This window comes from Alligator mississippiensis, chromosome 2 (assembly GCF_030867095.1).
Source record: "Alligator mississippiensis isolate rAllMis1 chromosome 2, rAllMis1, whole genome shotgun sequence".
NCBI lineage: Eukaryota > Metazoa > Chordata > Crocodylia > Alligatoridae > Alligator > Alligator mississippiensis.
The window spans coordinates 58,530,299-58,552,890 of NC_081825.1; the positions used below are offsets into that span (position 1 = coordinate 58,530,299).

At 48.7% G+C, this 22,592-nt stretch overlaps 1 protein-coding gene, 2 long non-coding RNA genes and 1 other non-coding gene across 6 annotated transcripts in view; 2 read left to right on the top strand and 2 right to left on the bottom strand.

Annotated features, from left to right (window-relative positions):
* Positions 1–839, bottom strand: part of USP46 (ubiquitin specific peptidase 46) — a 63,337-nt gene extending 62,498 nt beyond the window's left edge. For both annotated transcript variants that reach the window (XM_014594904.3, XM_014594903.3), the window contains exon 1: positions 479–839. In XM_014594904.3, the coding sequence (XP_014450390.1) occupies positions 479–514 (36 nt within the window). In that variant the 5' untranslated portion in view covers positions 515–839. The remainder of the gene's footprint in view (positions 1–478) is intronic.
* A 3,300-nt stretch (positions 840–4,139) lies between these two features.
* On the bottom strand, positions 4,140–19,882 carry LOC102573633 (uncharacterized). Its single transcript, XR_362841.4, has 3 exons — positions 19,473–19,882; positions 17,716–17,796; positions 4,140–5,731 (listed from the first exon to the last, which is right to left on the bottom strand). It is a non-coding gene; the product is annotated as an uncharacterized LOC102573633 (long non-coding RNA).
* A 108-nt stretch (positions 19,883–19,990) lies between these two features.
* Positions 19,991–21,916, top strand: LOC106738595 (uncharacterized). 2 transcript variants are annotated; one of them, XR_001371688.3, is made up of 3 exons: positions 19,991–20,095; positions 21,157–21,226; positions 21,678–21,916. It is a non-coding gene; the product is annotated as an uncharacterized LOC106738595 (long non-coding RNA). The 2 variants fall into 2 exon arrangements; XR_002088255.2 differs by lacking the exon at positions 19,991–20,095 and adding an exon at positions 20,102–20,306.
* Positions 21,384–21,502, top strand: LOC132248943 (small nucleolar RNA SNORA26). Its single transcript, XR_009460414.1, has one exon. It is a non-coding gene; the product is annotated as a small nucleolar RNA SNORA26 (small nucleolar RNA).
* Positions 21,917–22,592: the final 676 nt, after the last annotated feature.

The following is a 22,592-nucleotide window of genomic DNA, read 5'->3' on the forward strand; positions in this document are numbered from 1 at the left end:
AATGCACTTTTGGGATCTTTTAGAAGACCATGGGAAAGGTGACGTGTTTCAAAATGCACTACAAGGATCATATGGGGCTGAAAGCAATGCCCATTTGCATCCACTGAAATCCCAGCTGGGTGGGGGTTTGGAAATGCCTTACAGGGGGTAGACTAAGCAGGCGGACCTGGACCCGCAGCTAAGATTTTAAAGCTGGTGCCCAAGTCCATAATGAGGTGCTTAAAGAAGCACCTGGATTTGGTGAAACAATTGAGTGTGGGTGACTGCAGCGCGGGGGGGCGGCTGTTTGGGAAATGAAGCTGCCTACTCTAGGAGCCTACCCAGGGATTTAGGATCCTGACTCGGGCCTCTTTCTTGGAGGTCCTGGCGCCAGGGGCAGGGGGCAGCGAGAGGCAGCCCCCTCCCCCGGGGCATTGGGGGCGGAGTTGGAACCCTTCGGCCGCCCGCCCCCTCCCGGCCCGGCCGTGCGGGTACTCACCATATTACAGATGGAGGCGATGTTTCTGACAGTCATGAGTCTAAAGGTTGCAGCGATCGCCCACCGCCATCTTTACCAGGGGAAAACAGAAGGGCTCATGGCTGGGGGCAGCAGGAGCAGCACCAGAGCCCCCGGGCAGGCGGCGGCGGGCGGCGGAGCATGGGCTGCCGGCCTGCCTCTGCCCTCCCCGCGGCGGCTCCTCGGAGCAGCCGATTCAGCAGCACTGCACGGCCGGCCGCAGCAGCCCCCGCCCCCGCCCCCGCCCGGCGGCCCGGTTCCCTCGCTCCATCGCGGCACGGCGCAGCTTAGCGCAGAGCCCGCGGCAGCGCTGACAGCTCCGGGCAGCGCGGCGCGACTGGCATCCGCGCCTGCCAACCCGCCGCCCGGGCTGCTCGTGCGGCAGCCAATGGCGAGGCGGGGAGGACGGGCAGGTGCCGCCCCCGAGCCTTGCGGGCGGCGGGGCGGGGCGGGGCGGGCTCTTGGCCTGGCCGCAGCTAATCGCCTTCGCGGCTCCTGCGGGGGTGGGGGCGGGGCGGGGTCCCGGCGGCGGCCTAATGAAGCCGCAGGGTTTTGTTGTGTATGAAACAGCGTGAGGTGTCGGGAGCTTTCCAGACCCCACCACGGACTGCCCTGCGCTGCGCTGTCCCCTGCTTCCCAGACACACCTGAAGGTCCCTGGGGACTGTGCCTCCGCACGTGGGGCCGAAGAAATAAGGACTGGGCGTTGGCGCTGCCATAGCACCTCCTGCCCCGGGGTCAGAGCTAGGGCGGCCATTTGTCCCGTTTCATAGAAGTGGTCCGGTTTTCTGGTCCTCCGTCCTCTATTGATATGAAACTGGATGCCTTTATATCCTCTATTTTTCACCAGTTGGCACCCCCTGCCCCCCGTAGTGCCCTGCAGGAGCTTGCCACTCAATGCCACCACGCCCCGCCACGGCTGCTTGCAGGGGCTCAGGGTGCCCCCCAGCTTCAGGAGGCACACGACATTCGTGGTGGGCCTCAGTGCAAGTGTCCTCTTTTCTTGAGATACCTTAATGGCCACCCTAATCAGAGCACTTGCCAACCATCAGTGAACTGAGGCCCACAACATACTGGGAACATGACTATGCTGCTCCCGTACGGCACGACAAAGACTTGTGTTGAGACACAATGCGCTCACACTTTCTCCCCAGAAATGGTGGGTGATGGCCCAGGACACCATGGTCAATGGGGTGCCACACACACACATGTGAGCAGTAGGAGCCCTCACAGCAGCACTTCCCCTGTCCCACCCCGCCCTGGCAGGAGGAGCAGTGCCCAGTCTAGCCTTCCCACCACCTCCCTTCCACCTCCAGCTGTTGCTCAGGTAGGGTGGCCATCATAAAGGACATTTCGGTTTTCTGCTACTCTATTGATACGAAATGACCAAATCGTTGATTATCCAAATTAGCATAAAATCTTAGGATTCGGTTAAATCTAATCAGGGACAGTGATCCGAATCAACTAATTGAATTGCTGTCCCTGATTCAGGCCAAATCCGAATCGATTTGAATTTGGCCTGTTTCACACACCCCTAGTACTAGGCACTTGCCTTGCTGGCACACACCCAGTTCTGCATTAAGGCAACCACTTTACCCCCAGAGAATTAAACACTGCAAGAATAACTATACGGGGCAAAAGACATGTTTTTCTCTTCATCTCCCTCTCCCTCATTTCCTCCTCCTCCCTCCTCAAAGCCTGAAAGCTAATTTGGGTATACTTTTGACCACAGTAGGATTCTAGACAATAGCAGCTTCACTGTGCTGGGGCCTGAACCCACAGCATTTAGGTAGGCAAAACACCCTAAAATCAATGGAACCTGTTTTTTTCCAGAATAAGGTCAGGTCTGCGATCATTAATAAAAGATCAAGAGGACTGAAAATGAAATGTTACCAGCAGAATGCTGTTATTTGGTTTTAGTAATATATGTTGCTGGCCACAGGCCACTTCATAGTGAACGAATGCCAATATTACAAAAGTCACCATCCAAATCGACACTAATTTGGTCTGCTGACAGTTTCAGTGGAGAGGCCAAGGACTGAGATACTGTGGAGACGAACTACTGTCTTATCCCTAGTAGCCTGAATTCATCGTTACTAATCAGAGTAAACACATGTTAATGCCATGGTGGGGGAGTGGGGGAACCAGATGTTAAGTTCCACCTGTATGTTTACCAGAGCTATTAAGCCAGGTCCCCCAATAAGTACAAAATTTACTTTATATAAAACTCAAATAAACACAGAAGCAAATTTGTCTTTCATCCTCCATTGACTTCATGGAATTACACACGGATGAATTCAATCCTGTGAATTGAATTTCATTAGACCTAGATTCTCAGCTGCACCAGAGCTATGCCTAACCCAGCTAAGGGGAAGCTGGTGGGAATCAAGAGGTGACATTACACACCTCTCCACTTGGCTGCTGGATCAGTCAGGGCCTGGAATAGACTCCAATGTGCATGAGAAGCCAACTAGTAGCTCTAAATCATACAGATGAGCCACATAGGTATCATTTTATCAGCCACTGATCATTAGAGTGCTATGCCTTTTGCTGTCCCTAGCCTGCTTCAAACATGTCACTTTCCTTTCGTAAGGAACAGACGGCAAAGACCTGAGTGCTGGCTTTATACTGTAAAGGGATTCCTACGACATTGACAGTGCCCCACTGCCACTTTCAAGACCTCTTTCAATTAGTGGAGCATCACGAGGATTCGATCCAGGCTAATAATCTGGCCCTAATATTATTTTAGCTCACTTTTTTAGTTCATAATGTGTACATGTGAAGGCATGCAATAATTGCAAATGCAACACTGATTACTGCAAACATCAAGTCAAGACAGAAGGTAAGACTTTAAAAACAATCTTTAAAAGTCTTGAAAAAATAGCTATCATGGAATAATCAGCACACAACATTTAGTTATTATTTGATTTTTCTACTGATATAAGTGACTAGCAGCATTGTAAAACTCCTCATTTAGCTTTTAACATTAAAAATAAATACCACATGTATCAATCATGAGGTACCGAAATAGTTCATGTTTCTCCCAATCAAAATGGTTTGTGTTAGCGGTGCATTTCAGGAATAGGAATAAGAAAGAAATGAATCTGAAACAGTTCAAAGTAATTGTATTGAGATGAGACCAAGTAAATCTGGTCTCATCTCAATACAATCTCTGGTCTTTATTTGCAAGTAAATCAAGAAACATGAAAAAATACTTCTTTAAATCTTAAACATTTTAACATTAAAAAAGCCAAAGTCTGTCTGTCCATAACGCTTTATTCACACTCTGATTGACTATGGAAACAGGCAATCAGAGTGCTCCAATCATGGGGGAGCACTGCCATGATTCCAAAGCTGCGCTGAGGCCTGGACAGAGGGTGGGGGAACCAAAGCCAGCAGCGCTCCCTGCAAGCGGCACCAAGGACTGGACAGGCGGTGGGGGAGCCGAGGCCAACAGCACTGGCCTCAGCTCCCCCATCCTGCTCCCTGGAAGAGGCAGAATAGTGGCAGCATGGGGTGTTAGGTGGCAGCACTCCATCCCAGCCCCCTCCCCCTTGTCATTCTTGATGGGCAATTGGCTAGTTTCATATAAAAGTGATGATGAGATTAGGGAAAAGACGACTGGAAGGAAAGATACAACAATGGATAAGACAATGTAGAAACAACTTTATAGAATGCCAAGTAGTGCCATAGAAAAAAATATTTAGTAGCAGAATTATGGATTGATTCAACAGTCTACAGCCTGAAAGAATGCTGTGAAATGTTTGTAGTTTATCAAGAAAGGATACCAAAATAGTTTGTTTGGCACTGGGTAATTTACAAGGTTTGATTGGCATCTGTGCCCGCCTCCGCTCTATTGTACGCTTCCGCGCCACCTTTGCCCGAGCAGCTGATCTTGCTTGCCAGGGACCTACGTGCAGACCGCAGAGGGCACCTCGGCTGTCTTCAGGGTGACCTCCTAACTCACCTGCCACGACTCTGAGTGGTTCTTTAGTGTGGGGGGGGGTCCCCTTTGAGGGTGCCTCGAGTCCTCACGCATCTTGGCGGGCGTTCACGGGGCTCCAACCTCCCCTACACCCAATGTGCCACCCTTAGAGACGGGCCTCTGAGTCTTTTTGCGGCTATCCCCCTACTGGTGTCTTCCCTGGTCTCTGCGTTGCCTCTCGACGATGACCACCCAGGGCCCTGGCTGAACCTCGGTGGGAGGGTCTGGAGACCCTCAGCTTTTGGGCTTGTCTTCTCCAGTGCCCTTAGCCCTCTGTGTCTGCTGGCAGTAGCCGCCAGTGCGTTCTTGCGTGGCTCCTCTCTACCCCTTTGATGGGGTCCTAGCCACCCTCGCCTGGTGCTAAGGACTCCACTAATCTACCCTCAAAAGGGGACCAAGATAGACGAGCCCTAAAAGGGAACACTATCAATGTCTTGATCCTAAACCCCTTTGCCCTAAAACACCCGACGTGAAACAAAAATGAACAAAACCAACACCGTGACCACCAGAGAGGTGTGACAGAAAAGAAAGAAGGGAGGGAGAGTGCTAAAGGAAACGGAGCACCCACAGTGAGAGCTCCATACACCCTTAGCCCCCAACGCCCCTAGGCTAGGGAGCCCTTTGGGTCGAGACCCGTGCTTTCACCCCAGCCGGGGTCTGCCTCTCCTCCTCCAAGCTCCGTCTCTGACCGGGAGCTGCAGCCCCCATTGCCTCTGATTAGGGCTCTCACACCGGCTCTCCCAGTGGTCACTGCGGGTCTCTCCGCTGGCTCCTTCGATCCCTGCTGGGCTTCTCCGGCTCAGGGTTCCCCACAGCTCTTGCTGCAGCCGCTACCGTTGCCGGCCTCCCTGCCGGCGTCCTCAATCCCCACCTGTCTTCCCCGGCTCGGGGATCCTTTGCAGCTCCTGTTGCCTCCACCGCTGCAGCAGCTGCTGCCACTGCCAGCTGCAGTGGCTGGATGCCTTCTGCCCGGTGGTTCCCCACCAGTCCTCCACTCCTTGGCGTCCACCCAGCGCCTTTGGAGCCACTTTTTATCTCCGCCGGGTGGCGTCTCCTTGTGATGTCACCTGGTCACAGCTGGATAAGGGCGCGGCTGACAAACTGCGTGGGCAGTTTCCCACTGCACGTTTCCTCGCTCCTCCCGGCCTCTACAACAGGTATGTTGTTGTTTTCTTTTCTTTTTACTTTGGCCTGGGGTTTCCTGTGAACACGGCTTCCCCCTCTCCTGGTCCTGTGCCCCTAGGACAGCATCTACTCAAAAATAAGTTGAAAATAAACTGAATTAGGCTATAAGAATGGTTTACTACCATTTTCTAATGCAAGGGTCTTTTTCCCCTATGCAAAATTTTGTTCATTCATTCTCATTTGTCTTAATGAAAGAAAGATATCACAATAGGTACTTATGGACTAGATAATGCTCTTGGTAAAGGAGTGTAAGAAGAATGAATGGATTTTGCAGTTCATTAAAAACGAAAGTGAAAAAATGGTTTGATGTTTGCAAAAGCCATTTAACTGCAACTGTATTCCAATACTATGGGTATTATTCCTATTTTACAACAAAAGTAGTAACTCAGACTGTAAAAAGGAAAATGGTAAGCAGTATTTTTCTTGCTTCTGGAGATTTTGAATGTTTCATGGTACAGCCTTTTTGGGTTTCCCCATTATTTCATGTTGGGGTAAGATTTTCAGGCCACCTACTTGAGCTTGAGGCTAAACTTTTCTTAATTATCTGGAGGAACAGTCTGTTGAATGTTTTTGGACACACATTTTTTTTTATAAGATTTCACTCTTAATTGGTGGAAGGATAATTTCTGGGACCTAGGAGATGCCAGACTAGATCAGACCAATAGTTCATCCAGTCCTTTTCTTGGGACAGTACCAAATAGTTCAGCAAAAACATCCAAAACACTCAGGTGACAATTTATTAGCATTTAGTCATCTAAGTGGCCATTGAGTATAATAGCCTGGATGAAATAGAATCTGGATGACCAAATAGTAACAGAACTTCACCGCCAGTGGACAATTTTGCCATATGGAAAGTTTCTTCAGACTTACCCTCATTTAGAGATTGTCTTATATGCTGCAACATTAAGGGCCATATCCTATTCCATCTTTTGGACATCTAAGTGCACTTAGGCTTCTAAGTATCTAAAATGGGTATGTGGGTCCTCTTTCTCTTTATTGGGTTGTTTTTTGTTTTTGTTTTGTTTTTTGGGGGGGAGGGGAGGGACAAGGGCATGGACTCACAACACTTACAATGGTTTAAATGAAGTTTATACCTCAAGTAGACAGGTATACATGCCCACTAGCCTGGTTTAAATCAGCCTGGAACATTTCAAAAGTATACCTAACAAATCAAATTCTACTTTGAACTGGTTCACTGTGTTTAGTGTTATGTGAACACCAAACTTTCTACAGCATGGGTCTGGTCTGTCCTCCAGGCACCCCACACCACCTTACTTCTTCCCCCAACACATAGGGTGCCTATACACGTTCCAACACATTCTGATTAGAACGTGTTGGAGCAGACTTAATTGATCAAATCTGCTGGAGTGTGATGCAGCATCGTCTTGTGTATTCAGCATCCCGTGTTTCAAAATGCAGTGGGGTGCTTTAACTAAAGCCCCCACTGCCATTTTGAAACATGGGACACTGAATACACAAGATGTTACAGCCTTAATTAGAGCAGCTCCCAAGAGCCACTCTAATTAAAATGCCCCCTTCCCCCATGCCAGAGCATGTGTATAGGCACCCTTTTAACTGCCCACTGGTGTACAGCCAGAACTCTACTGCCCATTTTCTTTCTTCTGTTGGCACATTTTAATCCATGAGCTCCCTTGCACAGCTTGGTCAATAAAAGCTACCTAACAACCAGCTGTGCCCTCACTCCCTACTCTAGCACAGCCCCTCATCATGCTCCCTCCAACCCCGCTGCAGCCCCTAGGAACTCAAAAGCATGGGTTCAAACATTTCCCAACATGTCAGGCAAGCATACCTCAGACTTTGGTCTGTTGCAGTTTACTGAATTTTATTTAACTTGTATTTAGGAAATAAGGGAAAGCACAAAAGTGACAACACCCCTAGTCACAGTCAGGCACCCACTTTGAGACCCCTAAAGTGGAATATGATATGGGCCTAGGTTTGATCCAAAATCTCTAAAAGGCCTATCTAATGTAACTGTAGATATTCTCATTATATGTAAACTCTTACAGAAATGCTAAATTCAAGGCTTCCAATCAATGGTTAAAATTTTCTTTTCCAATATACAAGACATATTTCTAGCTGCAGTGCAGATCTTTACTGCATATTCTGTAATCATTCCCTGAATCAAACTTGCATTGACATCAGTGGGAATACTGCAAGAAGAATATGCAATAGCAAGATCTGAAATATGGTTCAGAGAGAATTTTGATTCCAGTGACTCTGTTTGTAAAATTGTAGGAAGGCTTTTCACACCACACTGATTTCAGGCTATAAGATTTTGTGGATTCACAAAAAAGGGAAATAATTCTGATGTTCATACTCCTCTAACTGAAGCGTACTTTGATTTCATTGTTCTTCAGTTACAAATACTTTTAAGGCAGGAAAGAAGCAAAGTAAATATAGTTGTTTAACTGGATTATAGGTTCTTTTCTTCTCTTTTCTCTTTTCTTTTCCACATCTATAGAATTTTGTTCTTGTGGTTTTTAGTGATAATATCTTTTTAATTACAAAGAAATGATGAGACCAGCAAACTCTAATTCCTAAGCAATATAGCAACTATACAAATAAACAACAGTGAACAATTGTTTACACTGTATTAAAATACAAAGCCCTGTCCTATCTTTCCATAATAAACAACTAACCCAGAGTTTCCCTTCAGAGTAAAATAAAGAGAAGTAAAACAAAGAACAATTTATAATACAACAGTGCTAACATAATTTTTGTTGAAAGGTCAAAAGAAACCTCTGAATTTCCTTTTATATCAATCTTGTTCACCTGATTATATATTTCAGCCCTTTTATTTTACTATATAAAATATGTTCCAATTGCAAATATCCTACCTGGCTCTTATTGGCTCTGGATTTCCAATATATTTTCAATATGATATTTTCAAAATACTTTACAAACACAGCTAATCTGATTAAGCCTCACAAGCAGCAAGGAAAGAGTTCTTTTATTTAAAAACATGAGAAAATATGAAACAGATAAGTTAGTCATTTGCCCAAAGTCACACAGGAAAGTCTGTGGCAGTAGCAGGAATAGATCCCAGAGTTCATGTACTACATTCACAAAACTCTTCTCCACCATAAACATTCTACTTAAGAGGATTTTTGTACATTTTACCTGACACAAAACATTGTTCAGAAATAAGCAAGCATCAGTCAGCCAGCTTTACTAAATATAGCTAAACAAGAATCAAAATAAGTATACTTAAAGGATCCAGTTCCAAACAGTTACAATAACATTTTATTCAGCAGCTAAAGCATATTTTGGGAGAGGTGGGAACATAGGCGGCAGATGGGGAAGGCTAAGAGGGCTTAGCCCCCTCAAATGTGGGGCAATGGTAGGGCCACAAGGCAGCCCGGCTGCAGGCTTCCAGGGGTGAGGGAGTGGGGCTAGGGCTGGGGGAAGGGCAGGCGCTCAGGGCAGGGTGTGGAACTGAAACCTGAGCAGCTCATAAGGGGCTGTGCCGCCTGCTGCTATGCATACCCCTGGAGGCATGGGGGGGCATGTGCCCCTGGATCTGTATGGGGCAGTGCAGGCTACAGATGTGGGCTGGGGCCTGGCTCTTCCCAGGAGGAAGAGGGGAGGTGGATTACGGTCGAGGCAGGTTGTGACAGCATTGGGAGAGGGCTGGGGTGGGGCTGCAGCCACCCCAAGATTTGGCATAGCCCCACCTGACCCCCCCTCCCAGCACCACTGCCACCCGCTGGGAAAAGCCCGCAACTGCCCCAGCCCAGCCCAACCCAAAAGGCACCCCTGCGCAGATCCAGGAGCATGCACCTCCCCATGCCTCCTGGGACACGTGCAGCAGCAGGAGCTGCTGCCCCACCCCGTGCCTCCCAGATAAGCCATGGCTCTGTCCCACCCGCTGCTGTGCAGGGCCGGGCAGGGCAGGTGCGGGGGTCCCAGGGGCTCCATCCCCTCCAGCCTGCTGGTGCAGCTGAGGATGGCCCCACTCTGGCTCACAGCTCCAGGCCCCCACCCCCCCAACCTGCGGGCAGTGCAGGGCCGGGGCCAGGGGCAGGGAAGCAGCTGGAGCCTGGGACAGGGCCAGCATGTCGCTGGGCAACACCACTCCCCCCCACAGCCTTTTCACCTCCTCCCACCCCTTCCCCCCACAGACTTTCCCCCCTGGGAAGGGGGGAGTGAGCGCACATGCTCAGCCCCCTCCCCCCGCATTATTTTCTTCCTCTGCCTATGGGTGGGAAACATGTATGTCATTGGACAAGAGTATAGGATGGACTGTTTAGAACAGTGGTCACCAACAGGTCGATCTTGATCAAACAGTCAATCTCAGAGCCTCTTGGGTTCAATCTGAGGCTGGAGGGGGGCAACTGACCGCATGCATGCATGAATGCACATGCGCACCCCACCCCCAGCCCAGCAGGTCAGTTCATGGAGGAGGGAACAGGCAGGAGCCAGATCAATGCCCCCGCAGTGAGGGACAGAATGCCACACGAGTGGGGCCTTGGCCGGGTGGTTGATAGGAGGATTGAGCCCAGGCAGCTCATCCAAGGGCATGGGGTGGGGAGAGGGGGGCTCACGCCACTGTGCGCAACTGACAGCACAGTTGGCCCCAGGGGGCACATGCCACCCCATCTGTGCACGGCAGAAGCAACTGCCATTGCAGGCTAGGCTTTGCACTGAGCCCCACTGCAGCCCGCCTGGGAGCAGCCTGATGCCACATGCGTCCAGCCACTGGGCGGGCAGGGGACGAGGTTCAGCCCAGCGACAGGACATGCATGGTGTGGGGGCGCTCCCAAGCCAGCTGCAGCAGGGCTTGGGGTGCAAAACCCAGCCCACAATGGCAGCTGCCTCCTCTGCACACAGATGGGGCAGGCATGTGCACTCCCTCAAATGCTGGGCAGTGCAGGGGGTTGCAGCAGCTATGAGGGAGGGAGTGGGGCTGGAGCAGGGCCAGGCCCTGCACAGTTGGGGCACGGGACACAACCACGAGTGGCTCATCTGGAGGGGTCCAGGCGGGGGGGGGGGGGGGGGGGGAGGAGGAGGGCCGGGCCACGCAGTCTGGGAGGGCATGTGGGGGGGGTGACCCTGCATCTGCACTCTGGCTGGGCAGGCTGCCACTGTGGCTAGGGCCAGGCTGCACTAGGCTGCAGTTGGACTGGGTGGCGGTGGCACTGGGAGTGAGGCTACAGGGGAGCTGCAGGCACCTGAAAATTTCCTAAAGGCCCCCCCGCCCAGCGCTACTGCTGCCACTCAGCCCAAGCACAGTACAGTCCAGCCCAGCCCCCACCATGAAGAGGTGGTGGCCCCAGCTACTAGTTCTCCCTGGCTGCAGATCTGGGAGGAGCTGAACAGGGTCTTTTTGCCCCAAGTGGCACAACTTGCCTCACACCAAAGTACATGTCCAGGCACGTGTGCTGAGGCAAAAGTCTCTGGCACAAATTCATACCGCTCCTATTTGAGCTGCTGTGAGTGTGTGGCAGAAGGCCACCTCTGTTTCTACCCAAAAACTCTGCTCTGTGACAATTTGGTTAAGATGGGCCCTGCAGAGGGTACACACCTTACCCTATCTCTTTAGGTAACCTGAGCTGGGTACATTACTGAGGGAGGGGGGAGCCTGCTCCCTTTGCCTACGTGACTAGCATCACGTACCTGGGTGAGGGGCTTGGGCTCCCTGGGGAGCTAGGAACTGCCAGTCTGCCCAGCAGCTAGTGATGCATTTCAAATTGGTTGGCTGACAGCCAATAGGTGCTGGCCTCCATTGGGCCAGGTAAATGAGGTCATAAGAGCTATACAAGTTAAAGACTGCCCAGGAAGAGGGGGAAGCAGTCATGAGGAAGACTCAAAGTGAGAGAAGAGCTGGACCATCTGAAACTTGCTTTCTCTCTCAAAACTCATGATCAAGGAACTGCCTGCCTCCCGAGGGAATCTCCACCTGCCTCTAGATGATACTTGTGAGTAAGCTACCTGAGATCTAACTAGATATATAGCTTGCAGTAACTCAGATGCGTGATCAAAGGCTACCCAGCCATGCCAGTTTGCTCTATGGGATTTCGCTGATATTGCTCTACCCTGTACCCTATTCCAACCCTACCCCTTTTAACCAATAAAGTTCTCCTTTGTACCTAGCATGGGAGACTTATTGGGTGTGGGTCTAGATTATGCCTTGGGGTCCCCTTGGTTCGGCTAAGGAAGACCACTACTTGTGCTTCTGACTGAGGGAAGCACCCCCAAGTGCTTGAAGTGAGTCAAGTACCCTCGAGGGCTACTAGGTCTGTGTTACCCAGGGGACGCAGAGCCAGAATCAAGCCCAGCCCTGGGTGGTGGCAGTTTTTACCCCAGGCTAGCGGGTGTGCTCCAGGAAGGGGGTCGACCAGACGTGAGGCACCCCTAGGGAGGGACTCGGATCCTGGAAGGTGATTGGGTGCAGTGAGGTGGGTGGGCCAATGCAGGAGCACCCCCTACTGGCCCACCACAGAGTGCACATGCCTGCATGTGTGGATGTGCCCTAGATGTCTCCTGTAAGTTGTCCATATCTCAGCTACATACAGCAAAGCGGGGATCACAACTGCTTGATAAATCATGAGCTCGTTTTTGGATCTGATGTCACAATTTTTGAAGACCCATTTCTTCAGACATCTAAAGGCTGCACTTGCACATTTGAGGCAATGTTGGATTTCTTTGTTGACGTCAGTCTTCTATGAGATGGCTTCCAAGGTATGGGAACTACTCAGTGTTCTCCAGTCTCACTATGGATGTGGATTACTGGAGATGGGGAGTGTTCATTAGGAGCTTGTTGGTGAAAGACCTTAGTTTTCTGAATGTTAAGCATCAGTCCCATTTTCTTGTATGCTTGAGTAAAGATGTCGAAGACTGCCTGAAGGCCTGCTTCCAAGTAAGCACACACTACAGCATCATCAGCATACTGGAGCTGAACGATTGAGGTCAGGATGGCCTTGGTTTTGTCTTGGAGTCACCCGAGATTAAACAACTTACCATTCATTCAGTAGTTTAGCTCCATTCCGGCTGAAAGCTTGTTGGTGGTCAGATGTAGCATCATGACAAGAAATACTGAGAGGAGTGCTGGAGCAATGACTCAGCCTCACTTAACTCCCATTTTAACCTCAAAGGAACCTGTGATAGATCCATTACTGAGAACCACCGCTCACATACTGTCATGGAGCAGGCAGAAAATGGTGACAAATTTTGGTGGGCATCTGTATTTCAAAAGGATCCTCCACAACACTTCTCAGCTGATGGAGTCAAAAGCTTTTGTGAGGTCCATGAAGGCCCTGTAGGGCAGCTTATGTTGTTCCCAGCATGTCTCCTGCAGCTGGTGAGCAGTGAAGATCATATCAGTTGTGCCTCTTGAGGCCCTCAACCCACACTGAGATTCCAGGAGGAGTTCTTCAGCAAGTCAAAGGAGATGGTTCAGGAGGGTTCTTTCAATGATTTTTCCTGTGGTGCACAGCACAGCAATCCCTCTGTAGTTTCCAGTCGGACTTGTCATTTTTTTTTTAAGATTGTCACAGTCATAGTCAGAGTGTTCCTGAAGCTGCCTGGGATTTCCTCATAATTCCAGATCCTTAAGATGAGGGCATGAAGCTGTGATGTGAGCTCCTCTCCCCGCTGCTTGAAGATTTCTGTGGGGATTCCATCTGCTCCAGATGTCTTGCCATTCTTCATCTGCTTGATGTCTTTCCTCATCTTGTCGTGGGCTGGAGGGATTCTGAGATTATCTCTAACCGGGTGTTGTGGGATGGAGTCGAGGACACTCTCATCAACAGTCTTAATTGAGAAGGTCCTCAAAATGCTCCTTCCAACGGGCACTGATGGCTCCCCTTTCCTTGATGAGGAGGCAGTTAGACGGGCCAAAGCTACCATGGAGCTGAGGATGGCATCCCAAGTAAAGGACAACAAGAAATTGTTTTTCAGATACATAGGGAGTAAAAGGAAGGCCCAAGGAGGAATAGGACCCCTGCTAAGTGGGCAGAAACAATTGGTGACGGACAGGGGGGACAAGGCTGAACTCCTCGACGAGTTCTTTGCCTCAGTGTTCCTAAGCGAGGGGAACGACAAGGCTCTCACTGGGGTTGTAGAGAGGCAGCAGCAAGGTGCCAGACTACCATGCGAAGACCGTGAGATGGTGCAGAGTCACTTGGAAGAACTGGATGCCTTTAAGTCAGCAGGCCCGGATGAACTCCATCCGAGGGTGCTGAAGGCACTGGCCGACATCATTGCAGAGCCACTGGCGGGAATATTTGAACACTCGTGGCGCATGGGCCAAGTCCCGGAGGACTGGAAAAGGGCCAATGTGGTCCCCATTTTCAAGAAGGGGAGGAAGGAGGACCCGGGCAACTATAGGCCAGTCAGTCTCACCTCCATCCTTGGCAAAATCTTGGCAATTATCAAGGCTCGGCAGAACAAATTATGCTGAGGGGAAACCAGCACAGGTTCGTAGCAGGCAGATCGTGCCTGACTAATCTAGTCTCTTTTTACGACCAGGTTACGAAACGCCTGGACACAGGAGGAGTGGGTGGATGTTGTATACTTAGACTTCAGGAAGGCCTTCGATACGGCATCCCACGCCATACTGGTGAACAAGTTAAGAGGCTGTGACTTGGATGACTACACAGTCTGGTGGGTGGCGAATTGGCTAGAGGGTCGCACCCAGAGAGTCGTGGTGGATGGGTCGGTTTCGACCTGGAAGGGTGTGGGCAGTGGGGTCCCACAGGGCTCAGTCCTTGGACCGATACTCTTTAATGTCTTCATCAGCGACTTGGACGAGGGAGTGAAGTGTACTCTGTCCAAGTTTGCAGATGACACAAAGCTATGGGGAGAAGTGGACATGCCGGAGGGCAGGGAACAGCTGCAAGCAGACCTGGACAGCTTAGACAAGTGGGCAGAAAACAAGAGAATGCAGTTCAACAAGGAGAAATGCAAAGTGCTGCACCTAGGGAGGAAAAATGTCCAGCACACCTACAGCCTAGGGAATGATCTGCTGGGTGGCACGGAAGTGGAAAGGGATCTTGGAGTCCTAATGGACTCCAAGATGAACATGAGTCGGCAGTGTGACGAAGCCATCAGAAAAGCCAATGGCACTTTATCGTGCATCAACAGATGCATGACGAGTAGGTCCAAGGAGGTGATACTTCCCCTCTATCGGGCGCTTGTCAGACCACAGTTGGAGTACTGCGTGCAATACTGGGTGCCGCACTTCAAGAGGGATGCGGATAACCTGGAGAGGGTCCAGAGAAGGGCCACTCGTATGGTTAAGGGCTTGCAGGCCAAGTCCTACGAGGAGAGACGGGGGCACCTGGACCTATTCAGCCTCCGCAAGAGAAGGTTGAGAGGCGACCTTGTGGCTGCCTATAAGTTCATCATGGGGGCACAGAAGGGAATTGGTGAGGTTTTATTCACCAAGGCGCCCCCGGGGGTTACAAGAAATAATGGCCACAGGCTAGCATAGAGCAGATTTAGATTGGACATTAGGAAGAACTTCTTCACAGTTCAAGTGGCCAAGGTCTGGAACGGGCTCCCAAGGGAGGTGGTGCTCTCCCCTACCCTGGGGGTCTTCAAGAGGAGGTTAGATAAGCATCTAGCTGGGGTCATCTAGACCCAGCACTCTTTCTTGCCTATGCAAGGGGTCGGACTCGATGATCTAGTGAGGTCCCTTCCGACCCTAACATCTATGAATCTATGAATCCTCCATCCTTAGGTCTTAAGGGGGTTGCTCATTCTCATGAATGTCATGAGACATTCATGAGAATAAGCATTATAAAGCTGCACTCAGTCAAAAGCAGTGGGCTTACCACAACTTGCGAGCTATAGGCAGTTTAGGGGAGTCAAGACAGGAACTCTAAAGCTGCAGAAAACTGCAAGCAGGTGAGCCGGAGCAAGCTGCAAAGAGAAAGAGGAATACAGGACACAGAGTTCTAGACAGCTAGTGAGGTAATGGCCACAGCATAGCTAAGTAGGCTACAGCAGAGCAGAGCCTACTTAGCATTGGAGCAGGCTGCAGCAGAGCGGAGGCTACTTAGGACTATTGGGCTAAGGATAAACCCCTGTCTCTGGTTGAAAGACCACGTGAGTGGAAGGGGAGCCCAAAGCATTAGAAGCCTGGTTTCTGGCCTAGAGAGATCAGCCTTGAAAGGAAAAGAGCTAGAGGGCCCTCTGAGAGCTGTAGGGAGAAGAGCTCTCTGGAGACCAACCTACTGACTCATGATCCACAGAAAAAGGAAGATACAGTGAGGAGCTGGTGGGAACCAGCTGACTGGGGACAAGAGTTTTCTGTGTTAGAGGAATGAAGTTATTTTGGGTTAAGGGCTAATTTATTTATTATGGCTGTTCTAGTGCCTCAAGACTTACTCTGGTATTCTGAGGGCAGACTCACAAATTTATACTTACTGACCATCAAGTCATGGCAGGTAAGGACAGGCCAGTATCCTGGTGGGAGCTGGAGCAAGAAATAGGATTAGTGGGGCTGCCAGAGGGCACTACAGTCCCTGTTTGGAAGTGGGTCCTGTTATAAAGGATTGTCCTTGGCTGTAAATAGGCAGTAATGGAGTGCTAACATGAGGGAAAGCCAAGACTTTTGAATAGCAACGACATGACCTTGGGGAGTAAAAATGAGCAAAGTATATTATCAGCAGCAGCAAGCCAACTCGCATATCAAGCAACACTGAAAATTTTGTCACAAAGGTATTTATTGCGCATAAGCCTTCATAACCATCTGCATCTGCACACCCACTATGCTTGATTCATCCATCCCTACTGTTCTCATCTTCTAGGAAACAGCAACAACAATGACCATTTCAAGCATCAGTTGAGAAGGAGAGGCACACTTCAGCATCCATTCACCTTTTTCCCCAAATGTAGATTTTTTTTCCCCTTGAAATAGGCATCTGATATTCTTCTACATTCCAAGTTAAATCAAAATGAGAAATTATGTATTTAGATAAATATGAGCCCGAATCCTTTACACCAAGGGTGTCAAACTCATCTGGCCCCACAGGCTGGATGAGTGGCATGGGACTAGGCCATGGGCTGGATGAAACATGCAGGGCTGGCCAGATAGAGCCCACGAAACACCCCCTCACCTCCCACCGCATGCTGGATCCAGTGAATGTGGCGCCCACTCCAGGTGGTCAGGGATGGGCACCACATGCAGTGTGAGTGCTATAGTCCCACACAGGCTAAAGCAAGTGCTGGATCTGGCATTCAGGAGACCTCCAGACCCTCTCCCCATCCCCCCACGTTGGATCCAACACCTGGTCTGGCCAGTTTGGGACTTATACTACTGCACATGATTCATGTCCTGGACTGGCCAGAGTTGGTGCCACATGCAACACAGTCCCAGATCAACTGAAATAGGCATCAAATGTGGAGTGTATCCCAGGCCCTGCATATGGAGCTGGTCTGGTGCATGCCACATAGGTCAGCTATTGGACCCCAGGGCAGCACTGGAGCCTAGATAAGGAGCTTATGTGGGCTGGATCCAGCCTGTGGGCTATATCTGTGACCTCCTACATTAGACCTTGTGTACAGTCATATCATACCATCAGTTTTAAGTATATTTCATAATTCATCATTTCAGTGGGACAGACTAGGTCCCAGCATTTAGTCCATAGGCCTACTGAAGTAGTGAGAATTCTTCTCAGTGACAGTAAAATTAAAAACAAAGGGGTAGTTCTCCTTTATGCGAAAAAAAAAAACCTAAGGGAGAGGGTCTAGACAAATGAAAAATCTGTTTTCTTTCAAGGAGTTCCTAACAGACTTTCCTTGGGATTTGGGCTTACCGAGAAATACTAGATTATCAGACCAGCTTCATGGCAGCCTGTAATCTCAACAGTCTTTCTCAAAGAGTCTTAAAAAAATAGCCATTTTCCATGACTCACAGAACACTTATCTGCTAGCTTTAATGCTTTCTTTCCAGCTAGTGCTAAAATTAGCAAGGCAAATTGCCATGTATTATAGGCACACTGCTATCTACTGTAGTTGAATATGATTCACAGAATCACACATCAGTGGTGGAAAATTTTGCCAGATTCAACTCTGAATTTTACCTTGATTGGCACAGAAATGACATTTCATGGTAGTGAAGAAATACTGATGGGCTTTTTCTTCTTTCCCTCAGATCCTGCTAACTTCATAAAGGAAACAAAACAAAATTATAGTGTCTAAGGTTTTTATCATTAAAATATAACAAGATTTTAAAAGTAAAGCTAAAATGAAATAGATTCAAGTTTTCATCTGTTACATATAACAAGGCCTGACTGAGCAGATGAAATGAGTTAACATTCTTAAGGCAGTAGCACTTATGGCATTTATTCCATGAACAGTCTGCTTTACAATCAGTTTGTTTCTCTATAATGCCCTAGGGGTGTGATTATCTTATAATATAACTACTCCTCTTCTACCTTTCTGCTTAATTACACTCTATAAACTTGTATTCCTTTTGTAAATTAGTAGCTTTATACATACAGTAACAAAGAAGCAGATTTCTATATGGAGTTACAGTTTAATCTGTTTATACAGAATTTATCTTTACTGGTACACAACTCAACTACAAATATTCCCTGACTGCTATGGGTTGGAAGCTTGTATATGGTTGCAGAAGTGGTGTCTTCACCAGATAGTTTAATAATCACCAAAGAAAAATAATTGGTGAATTATTGCCACTTGTTTTTCAGATATACAAAGTGCATTTCAAATAGGAAAAATGCTATGTACTGCTAATTATTAGGTATCTATCATGAAAAGATGACCAAAATGTTTAGAGTCATTGAGTTATACATTTTAAAAACAATGAAGAATAATTGAACAAAAATAACATATAACTACATTTCTAACAGAATTCCAATGCTATATTTGTCTCTAGAAAGGATATATCAATTTGGTTTGCCCTTTTCCTCTCCTGCAAAGTTATATTATTATTATTATTATCATCAACATGCGCTAATTGTAGTGAACATAAATTCTGGGAACGAATTAAAGAGGATATTGTGACTGTTACGTGGGCTACAAATGGAATCTGATCTATTTTGAGTGTGAATTTAAAATTACTTTTAAGTGTATGTAAATTGTGGTATACATTCACCAAATTATTTATGATTAAACCTGGAGCCCTAAACACTGGATCCCTCCATTTTAAGACCTCAACCCCCCCCCAAAATTATTCCACCTGGGCAGACCCCTGGTTGCATCTGTATGGGCACAGAAGCTGCTCATATGGAGTACCTTCCAGAATTGAGCCTAAATTTGAAATGAAGCCACAAATATACAATGGGTGGTGGTCCACTGGCTCGCACAGCATCTGAATGAGACCTGGGGGTCACGACCGATTGGAAGATGAATAAGCCAACCGTTGACGATAACACCAAAAGGGCAAACAAAACTCTGGTGTGCATCAGCCACTGTGTGGCCAGTGGATCCAGGTAGGTACTCTTCCCTCTCTACTCGGGGGCAAATCCAGAGTCAAGCAGCAGTTGAATGGAGGTTTTCAGGATCTAAATTTTGGATGTAGACATTTAAATTCCACTCTAATCCTTTTGTGAACCTGGGCTTTGGCTCCTACCTCCAGGCCTCAGGGGAATGCCTCTGTTGGTTTGGGTTCTGCCACAAACCCTCTCTGAGCCAGGCTCATCCTTTTTTGCAAAAGGCAGCTCTTTTTATCCAAGTGCTCGGGGTTACGTCACTCACACAGTGAGCAGAGGCAAGACCTCCATTTCTCTCTGAAATGGGATTTGAAGCCCATTGCCCAGTCAGTGGGGGCCGGCCTTTTTGGCGGGTGTCCCACAAATTAGCCTTGCATCCTGCGTACCTTGAACCCCTTCCTCTGCCAAAACTGCTTCTCTGTCCCCTGCGGCTTCCTGCCTCATCTGCTGGTGCTCCTCGTTCCTATCCTGCGGGGAGGCTCTGAACACCTCTGCCAGGTCAGGCTTCATACAAAATGCAACAGCAGCCGGTTTTCCCAAAACCCAACACGGTGCTGCCATGCTCTCAAGTGCCACCTGCCTTTGGGGCAGCGACCCCCGCAGGACAATGCCGCCGCTTGGCAGGCCCCGGGAAGACCCCCGGTTGGAGCAGGGGTCCAGTGCACCCAGCACCCAGCCCCCGGCTCAGCCGGCCCCAAAGCCCGCAGCGGCGTCCGAGCACGGCGGTTTCTCAGGGCTGCGCTGCCCGCCGGCCGGCCAGTGCCACCCAAGCCCCCGTGGTCCTCCGGCCCCGCCCCGCTCGGCGCCCGGCAGCTACAGCGCCTTCCGCCCCACCCCCACTCCGGCGCCGCGAATCACGCACTCCCTCCCCGCCAATAGCGATGCGGGCAGCCCCTTCCCCTCCCCTCCCCACCGGACGCGCGAAGTCTCGCGAGAACAGCGCTCTGCTATTTAAGTGCCGCGAAGGCCTAGTTTTAGCCTCTTCCCGTGGTCGTCCTGGGCGTACGCGGTAGGTGGTGTGGGGCTGGACGCGGCATCCTGGGGGGTGGCCTCGCCTCGCAGCGCGCCCTGGGGGCCACGTCGCCGCCCTCCCCCCCCCCAGTGTCACGAGGGTCCCCAAGGATGCCCCCGGCGGCTTCATCGGGATTCGCGTGCCCGCCCGCGGAGGTGGAGGCCCAGAGCCGGGCCTGCCTGAGGACCTGGCTGCTTCGTGCCCCCAGGTGGGGGAGGCAGGGAGAAATGCACCTTTGTAGAGGTGCTACCTCGGCCTTTGTTCTGGGCAGGAGCTGTGATGACCCGAGGTTCAGCGCTAGTTCAGGGTGTCTAACAGTGTGGAAGAGCTGCTTTCATGTTTCTTCTTTAGTCCTCTTTAAAAATGTATTTAAGTTTTCTTTTGCAATGTATTTCTCTCTAATGCTGAGATGCTGCCCTTCTGCACGTGGGGTTTGTTACAGGCTGTGAGACACTTTGCTCATCGATTAGCTGGTCACTGGCAGGAAATGGAATGGCTGCCTTTATTGTGGTGCCAGTGCTGTCAGATCCAGCAGTCATAACTGGGGATAAGTGCGGACTGCTTTGGAGCAGGTCTGCACATGGGATAAAGTTGGAAAAGCTTTTGAGTGGAACATGTTCTTCCTTGGGCACCCATGAAGCGGTTCTGAGGAAGAATCGCATGTTCAAAAGCTTGTTTCACCTTAGCCCAACTACACAGTCCAGTAAAGAAATCCTTTCCAGTGTGAAAGAACTAGATCTCATCAAAGATTCAAGTTCAATTCCAGTTAGTATTAAGACACGTTGTTCCTCCCTGTTTGAATGGCAGGGATTGGTAGCAAGTATTCTTCATAAGCTTGAGCCATGTGACTTAAAAGCTAGCCTGTTATTCATGGTTCAGTTTTATACAAGGAGTCTAAACTACAATGCTGAAATAAGGTCTTTGCTTTCACTAGGTAGATGTCTGTTTTAAATGTAAGCAGGTAGTTTTATATTGCTTTGGTTTTCTTCTGGAAGTTTGCATTTAAATCTTTTTAAGGCAGCATGGTTATGGGTTTTTACATCTTAATTTTTTTGCAGATAAATGGCCACACTTGAACATTTACCAAGGCACTTCATTCAAAATGTAAGACTGCTCCTCTGCCAGAAGGTAACAGATTCTGATGGAATGAGAATTGGCCATTTGCTTTGATTGTGACTTGGCAATAATTGATGTTTCATAAATAAAAGCACTTGAGATTTTTTTTAATTGGTAAGAATGAATGCCTTGTGGAAAGAGCTTATGTTGGGTAACATCCCCTTCAGCTTTGCCCTCTTAAGGCTGTCTGTGTCTTAAGTGGCCAACACAGAGGGGTATAGTAATCCTCTCTGAAACCCAGAGGTGAGCTTTAAAACTCTGCTTTGGATCCTGTCTGGAGGGACAAATATATGAAATCCATTACCTCTCCAGTTCTATATGTTAGTAACTGAAGACAGGGAAATTTACCGTGGAGCCTTATTATCTTAAGGCTCGTTGGTTTGAACTGTTAATGTTACCATATTTATTGGTCTTTTGCTTTAGCGTGTGACTTAAGATCACATTAAGTTTCTCTTTATTTCAGAGTTGTCAAGAAAGCATCTGCATTCATTAGATGCTGCAATGCGCTTCATGGGGTTTGTAGGATGCTTGACAGGAGAAAACTGCTGTCCATAGATGATGAATTTCTGGGTATGTAATGTAAATATGAGCATGTCACTTCCCCTGAATGACAACTTGAGCTAACTATTGTTTTTAACTTTTGCATGGTCCTCAATGTTTCAGAAGTTTTTTGTTTTTGAATAAATTATTCTTAAAACTGTGTCCCTGTTCTGCTTCTTTTCAGACATGGTTACTTGGATTATATTAAAGTTTCTCTTCATATTTCTTCCTGTATCTTTTCTTTCCATATAAAAGACAAGTGTGCGTATAGAGATTCTAGTAGAGATGGACCTGAGCCTCAAAGCATTCTAATAACATAAAAGCACAGGGAGAGAGAACTCAGAATTGAGATCTGGAAACCCACTAAAAATACCTGTTGGATGAAGACTAAATGTTTGGGGAGTTGAAGGAGGTTGCTTAACTTAAAGACCAATAGACCACCTGCAGAGTTGCTAGCTCAGAGATCCCTATTTTATAGTGCAACTCCTTAACTTGCCATGGGTACTGCTGTTGCTAAATAGAGTCCTGGAGCAGGAATGGCTAATCTGGCATAGGCAGCACAGCAGCATATTGGCAGTGGAGTGAGGGCCAAGTGGCACTCAAGAGGGTATGGGGCTAATATATGGCATGCCTATCATATGCATGCACCTTTTTGCCACCCCTGCTTGCTCTCTCTGGTATGTCCTTTTCAGCCCATCATAGTTTTCTTCCACCCCTGGTTTGCTTTTATTCTGAAAAACATCAGTAAAAGCTAAACAAAAGACACTATTGGAAATGGGAAGTTTTATAGATAACATCCAGTTTACTGCAGGATTTATAATGGGATCAAAATTGGGTA